This window comes from Gavialis gangeticus, unplaced genomic scaffold, assembly GCF_001723915.1.
Source record: "Gavialis gangeticus isolate Ggan-Ray unplaced genomic scaffold, GavGan_comp1, whole genome shotgun sequence".
Lineage (NCBI taxonomy): Eukaryota > Metazoa > Chordata > Crocodylia > Gavialidae > Gavialis > Gavialis gangeticus.
In genome coordinates, this window is record NW_017728973.1 from 4,578,553 (window position 1) to 4,587,751 (window position 9,199).

The following is a 9,199-nucleotide window of genomic DNA, read 5'->3' on the forward strand; positions in this document are numbered from 1 at the left end:
CCCCATGGGGTGCGTGTTTCAGAGCCAGGGGCCTGTAAGGTGCTTCCCTGTGCCCCCAGACCCTTTGCTTCGGGCAGTAACTGGCCTCATCCCCAGGACTAGCAGCTGGGTGCTCAATGGATTTAGGCACCTGGAGGTGGCCAGGGGGGTTAGGTACAAAGGGGGCTGGAAGGTCAAGAGGTTTAGGCACCTGGAGAGGAAGGGACAGTTGAGGGGTTTAAGCCTTGGAGCAGGGCTGGGTAGCCAAGGGGTTTAGAGTCCCAGAGGCTTGGTGACCAAGGGCTTCAGGCTCCCAGGGGCTGGGTGGCCAAGGGGTTTAGGCACCCATCTTCCTTTACCCTCAATGAGAGCTTGGCCCTGAGGCGTCCACGCAAGTCTGCGGCCCTCTGTGTTTTGCCCAAGGTCACAGGGGCAGAGCTCAGCCCAGGACCCTGCATGGTGTTCCAGTATCATGTGCTCCCTGGAACTGGTCCAAGGCGGCAGTGTCTCCCTGTGATACAGATGGATGGAAGTTGTGCCCCCAAGTGGATGCCCCAGTGGCTTAATAACCCCTGTCCACCCTGACTGTCATGGGACACCGTAGTGGAGTGACCAAGCAGGCTCCCCCGCCCCCGTGTTGCCTTGTTGCAGGCTGGCTTCTGTCGGGGCATCTGCTAGACATGTCCTGTGGGCTGAGTGACACATGGCCTGGCTCAGAGCTCGTGTGCTATAGCAGTTCTGGCCACGTGTCCAGATGCTTCTGACTCATCTCGGGGAGATGGGTGTTGTGGGCAGTCGTGTCTGCTCCTTGTCTGCTGGCTGGGTGCAGAGATTTTGAGGATCCCTGTTCATGTCCTTGTACAGGCCCTTGTGCCTCAGAGGCACCCCCTGGGGACCAGCCTTCTCCACAGCTCCTCCCTCCCCCCAGGCTGAAGGGGAGTGGGCTGGAGGGGCACAGTTCCTGTGACCCATTTGCTGAGATCTGCTTCCCAGCCTGGGCTATTTAAAGACAAGGAAACAAATGCACCAAAGCTGACGCTGCAGTTGAGAGCAGCCTGCGCTGAGGGCGTGTGGGAAGGAATGGAGGCTGGAGGAGCTGAGTTTGCATCCTATTTCCTTACATATTTGCTAGAGCCTCTGGCTTTGCTGGGATTCCCTTCCTGGAGCCCCACACCCGCCCTGCCCTGCCCTCTGACTCATTCAGCCCTTCCCGAAAACTCTGCATTTAAAAAACAATACTTTGTTTTCTCTTGCTATTTCCTTCCACTAACCCAACCCCCTGCCAGCCCCTAGCCCTGTGCCAATGACTTTCAGCCCAGTTAAGAGCTGGCTTCTTGTCATTCTCCTGCATTCCCTGTTCAGTGCTGCATTGCTGTTCTCACTGAATCAATCAGAGCAGCTGCTTGATTTCCCCCTTGAGCTGCTTCCAAAAAAACTTCTCTGACCTGTCCAAGCTGAAGGGTGTAGGGGCACCCCCTCCATTTACATTGTTGGGACGGGGGCTGTGTTTTCTTGTAAGCCCACTGCCAGAGCTGGCTTTGCTCCCTAGAGCTGGGCTGGGTCCTTGACTGGTGAATCAGTGCAGCTTTCACACTGATTTACACCAGCCCAGCTTTGGATCTGGCCCTGATGCTACACTGAATCTGCATGGATTCCTCTCCCCAACGTGCAACAGCAGTGAGGGAGGGAGGCATTTCCCGAGCGCGGCTGTAACCAGTCCCCGTAAGCAGTTCCTTAGTGACCTCCCTGTATTATCGTTCCTGGCTCTGCCGCGGCACGTGCAGGCGGCTGGTGACCTAGCATGGTTGAGTCGCCAGCATCGGTCACTGACCCAGTCACAGGGCCTAGCCATGTTTCTGGGTCACCAGCGGCTGTGATCCAGGGTGTGCCAAGCCCTAGGCGTGTTGAAGCAATGAGTAGCAACTGGCCCCTGTGTCAGCAGAGCCCACACACGTGCTTGCCCCCGCGTTTTGTCATCCACTTTGGGATGCCGCTGGTGTTTGTGCTTTAGGCTCTTGGCTCTCCACCGCCCTTGCTGCTTGGCATGCGCAAGGCAGTGGAAGTCCCAACTGCCTTCTGGTTCTTGTTTTCCCTTTGCAGTGGCCTGAGTGACCCCAGATACCCCTAGGAGTCTACCTTCCCCCTGCAGTGCTTCTGAGCATGACAGCCGCTCCCATCCCTTGGATAAACAAAGGTGCTTTGGTTAAGCACCGGGTTTCCAGGATGGGGCTCCTGGCTCCCACCCTGTGTATTGGCCTTCAGATCCTTGGTGAGCCCTGTCCCTCAGAGGCAGGAGCAGCTGGGGCTGTGGGATGCTCTCCAGGGCCAGCTACCCCCGGGGGCACTGGGACTGTGGGATGTCTGCCTTTCAAACCCCAAGGGGGAAAGAGAGGGGAGTTAGAGCTATTGCAAATGCATGAGACTGCACATCCCCATTGGGGCTTGCAAACCCCGTTGCCTTGAAGGGACTGTGGGAGCTCTACAGATCTTTGCCATCTGTGTAGGAATATGGTGTTGGGGAACATGGATAGTCGGAGGGCTCACAGTCACAGCTTGCACACACAGCACACTTGTCCTGTCTCTCATGCCCCCCCATACATACATGCACATGCATGCAGTAAGCCTATGCATGTACCTCTCCATTCCTCTATGAACACATGTACATCCCCCTGGTGCATATGCGTGCTAATCCCATGCATGCATACAGACATGCCCTGCACATGCTTAGCCCCCACTGCACGCAGGCACGTGTATGCACATCTGCTCACCCCCTTTGCATGCACATGCTTGCACCAGCTCATGAGACACGTGCACCCTTCTGTGCACACACAGAGCACATGTCCCTATATGTGTGTGTGCCCCCCATGCGCCCTGACCCCCTTGCCCCCACACCCATTCCTCAGCCCTCTGTGTACTGCTGTCTAATCTCACTGGTTGTAGAAGTTCATTATGACTGTACCCCTCACGGTGTGACTGCCTGTGGCAGGGGTGAGAGAAAAGGAGAGGAGATGCCTTCCCCATACCACCCCCACCCTCCACCGTGTCCTGCCTGTCCTTGGCGCGGCTGGAATACTAACGCTGGGTTTGCTGTACCTGTGTGGTGCTCCGCAGCAGCAGCTGCCACTGCACTGCAGTGCAGAGGGGGGTGGGGAGGGGGGGGATGTAGCCCAAGGATGTTTCAGGCTGAACCTCGGGGGAGTTGTTCCTTGCACCAAGGACCAGCACACGGAGTGCCAGCCTTGGGCTGGGGGGGGAATGTCACCAAGGTTGGATTTTAACTCTTGACTGGCTGGTGAGCCACAGCCTAGGAAGGAGCTTCAGTAGAATGGGGTCCCTCGAGTCCTGTCATGCCCCTTATCTGAGCAGCGGAGCTCAGACCTAATGGATAGAGCTGGTGTTCCTCCCCCTCCTCCCCCAGTTAAGTTACCTCTCAGCTCACCCAGCTCTGGGGCCACAGGGTTCACTCCCAGCCACCTGAGTGCCAAGCAGGGCAGTGAGGGAGAGGGGGCATGGCCACTGGGTTTATCCACAGCTCTCTGCTATAGGTGCCCTCATGGGGCTGAGCCCTCCTCTCTCTGGGAGGGTGGAGGGGTGATGCCAACCTGGCAGGGGTTGTGAGGTTCAATTCACTTGTGTCTGTGCCTGGTGCTGAGATCTGGCAAGGGCTGGGATGGGCGAATTGCTGCCCTGAGGGATTGTACTCCTGGTGGGAGCACAGCCCTGAGGAGCTGAGATCCAGGGTGGAGGGGGGCAGTGGAGATGGCTCCCAATGTGCCAGGGAGCCTGAGCACTGCCCACTGGGAGCCCCTCTTGGGTCTAATGGCTGGGAGCCTTTCACTCCTTGCATCCAGTGAACGGGGGGTGGGGTGGGGGCAAGATTGTGTAGGGCATGTCTGTGTGCATGCATGGGATTAACATGCATATATGCTGGGGTGTGTGCATGTATTCACAGAGGAATGGACGGGGTGCGTGCATAGGCTTACTACTTGCATGTTCATGTATGTATGGGGGGGGGGGCTTGAGAGGCAGGACAAGGGTCAAGCCTTTCACTCCTTGCATCCAGTGAACCAGGGGGGCCCACCCATGTGTCCAAGGAGGGGTATTGGGATGCAATTACCTGTCTTGTGGGGCTCGATTGAGACCCCCAACTTATGCTATAGGTGGCTCACCAAACAACCAAACCCCTTCCCACCAACAGCTATGGCTGTGTTAGACAGGAGTTGGCGCTCCCTAGAGGGGAAGAGCCCTGCATGCCCATGCCCTGACCCTCCCCCGAACCAGCCAGTGCCCCCACCTTGGGACCCAGTAGAGGGGAGGGCTCCCTGGGTGCTTCCTATACCTGCCCAGCCCACCTGCCCACTGCTGCTTGGCCTTACTAGAGCCAGTGTCCCCTATGGGGCAGCACCTTGTGTCCCATTCCCCACTCATCCCAAACCATCTGGTCTTCCTTTCGTGCTCTGTGGCTGTGGGGGTTGGAGGGCTCTGTACTGTGATGGGGCACTGTTCCCTGGTCTCTAACCCAGAGCCTCTCTGATTCTTTCACAGGTGGTGTGATCAGCTATGTGGGCTCCAGTGGCTCCTCTCCCAGTCGCACCAGCCCTGTCTCCCTATGCAGTGACAGCTCCAATGGCAGCTTCCAGTGTGGCTCGCAGGCTTTCCCTTCCTACTTCCCACCCTCACCAACTGGCTCCCTGATCCAGGACACGAGGCCATATGGCGGGGGAGTGCTGGGCTCCCGGGAGGATGGTTCCCCTTCCTCATCCTCCTCGTCCTCCTCTTCCTCGTATGGCTCTTCTGGGACCTCCCCTGGGGGCCTGCAGGTTGCCATGGATGATGGGAGGCGCATCTCTCCTAGCAAGACCACCAGCAGCATCACAAGTGAGTGCAGGACTGGAAGTACAGAGGGGTCTTCTTGGGGTGGGCACTGGGATGCTTTGGTGTTCTTTACCCAGGGCCAGAACTCAGCTACTTTCCATCAGATCAGCCAGGTTTCTGCTTTTGCTCCATGGCACCTGTGGCCTGCCCAGTATGGAGCTGCCTGTGGGGGAGCCTAAAGCCCACAACTTCCTCCTTCCTACAAGGTGGGGTAGGGGCACAGAGAGCCAGGCACCCCCTGTGGGCACTTTCAGGGAAGACACTCTACCCCCCCAACCCACAGGTTGGTTTACCACCCTTCCCAGGGGCTGGTGCACAGAGATGGGATCTAACCTGGGTGTCTCTCTCCCTTGGCAGAGCTGAACGGGATGGTCCTGCTTTGCAAAGTGTGCGGAGATGTTGCTTCCGGGTTCCACTATGGGGTTCATGCCTGTGAGGGCTGCAAGGTAAAGGACAGGGCAGGGCAGAGAGGGAGAGATGGTGCAGGTGGGACCTGCAAAGCTCTGAGTGCAGTTGGGGGCAAAGAGGGGCACTTCTGTGGTTCAACTCAGCTTCATATGGACAGGGGAATCAGGATCCTCTCCTTAGCATCTTGTTTAGGCATGATCCCCTGCCAGCGAGTGTGAGAGCACCCCCTGCAGGCGCACTGGAGGAGTAGCAGGGATGCACCCAAAGGCCCTCCAGCTGGCCTGTTTGGGAAACTAACCTGTGACATCATGATGAAAATCTTTCTCTTCAAAATTTCCTGTCGTGTTGGTTCATCCCTCCCACCATCTTGGGCAAGGATCGCAAAAGCAAGCCAAGTTTAACTGCCAGGATCAAGTGGCTGCTTTATGCCAGAATGATTTGGGCCTCATATTACAACAGTGGAGGGAGGATTCTCCCCCCTAGGGGCTCCTGTGTTGCTTGCAAACAGCTGCACTGTTCTGGGGATCTTCACTGTTGAGGCAGGGGCCAGACCTGAAAGATGTTCAGCTCCAGCTGGTTATTTTTCCTGAGTCAAGGGGAGGATGAGGACATGGCTAGAACCTGTTACTGATGGAGAACTGTAGGCCACCTGCTTCCTTGCATAGCTTGTTTGTCATAAGTTTGTTCCTGGTGGGCTGCGAGAGGTGGATTGAGGGGTTCCCAAGGGTAAAGTTGGGTGGCCACCCTGAGATGGATCTGGGGGGCAGCTTTGGGGGCATGAGACACTACAAGCCTAGGGCTCCAGTGTGGGGTTGGAGCTGTGTCTCCCAGCCTGTTCCCACATGTGGCCTCCGTCACTGCTAGAGATCCCAGCATTGGCCCCCGCAACTCACCCTTCCTCTGCCTTGTGCTCTCTATTCCAGGGTTTCTTCCGCCGCAGCATCCAGCAGAACATCCAGTACAAGAAGTGCCTGAAGAATGAGAACTGCTCCATTGTCCGGATCAACCGGAACCGGTGTCAGCAGTGCCGCTTCAAGAAGTGTCTCCTGGTTGGCATGTCCCGTGATGGTGAGGCCCAGTCTGGCATGTGGAGGGAGGGGGGGCAGGTGAAGGGGAGAACCTGCCCGGGGTGCCAAGTTTTTCCCACCCCATTTATTAGTAGGAATATGGTAGTGTCTGGAGGTGGCAGTCAGGGTCTGGGCCCTTAGAGCTGGGTGCTGCCAAAGGACCCAGGGTGGAAGGGAGGAGGTGTCTCTATAGTTCCCTCCCTTCTGCCAGGCAGGGGTAAGGAATGGCTGAGTGGCCACTATGGGGAATTGGTTTTAGAGCTGGGCTTAGAGGTCATGGCTCCCTGCCCTGTGATCTGACCTGTAGGCTGGGCCGTGCCTTGATGGCAGCAAGTTAGTTCAGGGAAGAGGAAATCAAAGGACTCATAGGGAGGCTTCTGGTTTGCTGATAGAGCTTCTGCAGGATGGGGGTGCCTGCTTGTGTTGGGGGGAGCATTGGGGCTCCCCATCTGTGCTCTGCCTCATGCCTGATGCTAATGTCTGCCATTTTCTCTCTGCAGCTGTGCGCTTTGGGCGCATCCCCAAGCGTGAGAAGCAGCGGATGCTGGCAGAGATGCAGAGTGCCATGAACAACATGGCCAACAACCAACTGAGTGGGCAGTGCCTGCCCGATGGCTCCCCTGCAGGGCACCCCCAGCCCACCAACCCCCTGCCCTGCCATCAGCCCCAGTCGCAGCTCCCCGCCTCCCCCCAGCAGCAGCTGCTGCCGCAGCCTTGCTTCTCCCAGTTCCCACAGCAGCTGACGCCCCCACGCTCCCCCAGCCCCGGGGACGCCATGGAGGACATCATCTCGCAGGTGGCCAAGGCACACAAGGAAATCTTCGTCTACGCTCATGACAAGCTGGGCACGGCTCCGGCCCCTGCCCGGGACAATGACGCTCTCAACCGGGAGAACGACCGTTGTTCCAATGGGTACCACGCCAGTGGTCTCTATCGCCATGACAACAACAACCTACCCCACCCTGACACCCCTCGTTTCTCCACCTGGCACGCCAGCACCCCCGGTGCCTGCCACCAGAACAACATGAATGGGCATCGCCTCTGCCCCTCCGCCTACTCCTCCTCTGCCCAGGAGGCTGAGACGCTGGCCGGCCAGGGCAGCCGGTGGCAGAGGGGCACCAAGGACATCCTGCCGGTGAGTCCCAGTGCCCCACAGTGGGGAGCCCATCTGGGACAAGTGCCCCTGAGCCGCTGACCCCAGGGGTATATTTAGCCTCTCTAATCCCCAGTAATCGCCTTGTCTCTGACGCCAGGCAGGCACGGACTGTCCTGTCTGTGGCTCTGCAGTGCTGATCTCCACAAGGTGGGGGCTGGCAGGCGGGGGAGTAGGGGTTCAGCCAAGAACAGGTGCCTTTTAACAGTGTTGGAAACTGAAAGATCTGATGGTGAGATTTCCCTGATGGTCCCCAAAGGTTCCCAAGCCTAGTTGGTTCCCAGCCAGTGGCCTGGAGTAAAACCAGCAGCCAGGAAGTGAAAGTGAGCAGGCTGGTCACCACAGGAAGTTGTAGGTCAGATCTGATTGGGGTCACATTTCTCCTGGGTTTGGATAACCCAAGGGGCCATGAAGGCAGGGATAGAGATGGGTCTTCTGGCCCCCACCCCATCATGTCCTGAGGGGCTGGGTGACATTCTGATTTCTCTGTGCAAAGCCCAACCTTGCCCATGCTGAATGCCATCCTACCCAGCCAGCAGTCTTTTGCCAGGATCAGTTTAAGAGCCCCAGCTGTGGGGGACAAGGCAGCCACCACCCTCCCCTGGCACTGGCTGTAGTGGGTGACTCATCTTATTGCACTTTGACTTCTAACTGACACTCCTGTCCTGGTCTTTCCCTTCTTACTGCAGGCTTGCCCCATGAACATGCACCCACCTGGCCAGAGTGGCCGCACAGTGCAGGAGATCTGGGAAGATTTCTCCCTCAGCTTCACGCCTGCTGTCCGGGAGGTGGTGGAGTTTGCCAAGCACATCCCGGGCTTCCAGGACTTGTCACAGCATGACCAGGTTGCCCTCCTCAAAGCTGGCACCTTCGAGGTAGGCTTCCCTGGCAGAGGCTGCAAGAACTGCCTTTGATTTTGTGGCCCCTGGGGTCATTAGTGGGGCAGCCGTGGGAGGAGTTCATAGTGAAGGCACTGGTCTTAGAGCCTCCTTTAGAGTAGATATTCTGGGCACTGATGGAGAGTGGGGGATAGGCACAGCCTCCCTTCCCCTGCACAAGCCCCTCTTTATAGAGACCCATGGGATCTAGCCCTTTTGGAGGACAGAGCAGCCCCACTGGTCCCCTAGCAGAGGCCCTCGTGGCTCCCCCTCCTGCTCACCTGGCCAGCAGCTGTGGCCAGGACTTGCTTTTTCTGTTCAGAGCAGTCACTTAGTCGGGTCCCCACTTTCTACCCAGGCTCACCAGATGTGTGGGTCCAGCAGCAGCTGTCACTCACCCTTTCAAGAGGGCTGGTTTGTGGATCTGCCACTCCACACCCTGCAAGGCTGAGGGGACCCTCTTGGGCTGGCTGCCTCTTCTGGCAAGGAACCCCTTGGCTGCAGAGAGGCAGGGGTGCAGGTGGGCCCAGAGGCTGCCCCAGAGCATCACAACTGTCATGTTCCTGGTGCCAGGTGCTGATGGTGCGTTTTGCCTCGCTGTTCAACGTGAAGGAGCAAACGGTGACCTTCATGAGCCGGACAAAGTACAGCCTGGAGGAGCTGTGGGGCATGGGCATGGGTGACCTGCTCAACTCCATGTTTGAGTTCAGCGAGAAGCTCAGCGCCCTGGAGCTCACCGATGAGGAGCTGGGCCTCTTCACTGCTGTTGTGCTCGTCTCTGCTGGTGGGTAGCAAGTGCCCTGTGAGGAAGCAGCTTCCTGGGTCTGGTGGAGTAGGGA

The 9,199-nt window shown here is 57.9% G+C and overlaps 1 protein-coding gene across 2 annotated transcripts in view; it reads left to right on the top strand.

The window, feature by feature from the left end:
- Positions 1-9,199, top strand: part of NR1D1 (nuclear receptor subfamily 1 group D member 1) — a 24,366-nt gene that overhangs the window by 7,615 nt on the left and 7,552 nt on the right. For both annotated transcript variants that reach the window (XM_019506954.1, XM_019506947.1), the window contains exons 2-7: positions 4,525-4,857; positions 5,212-5,300; positions 6,186-6,330; positions 6,830-7,464; positions 8,172-8,357; positions 8,934-9,144. In XM_019506954.1, the coding sequence (XP_019362499.1) occupies positions 4,525-4,857; positions 5,212-5,300; positions 6,186-6,330; positions 6,830-7,464; positions 8,172-8,357; positions 8,934-9,144 (1,599 nt within the window). The remainder of the gene's footprint in view (positions 1-4,524; positions 4,858-5,211; positions 5,301-6,185; positions 6,331-6,829; positions 7,465-8,171; positions 8,358-8,933; positions 9,145-9,199) is intronic.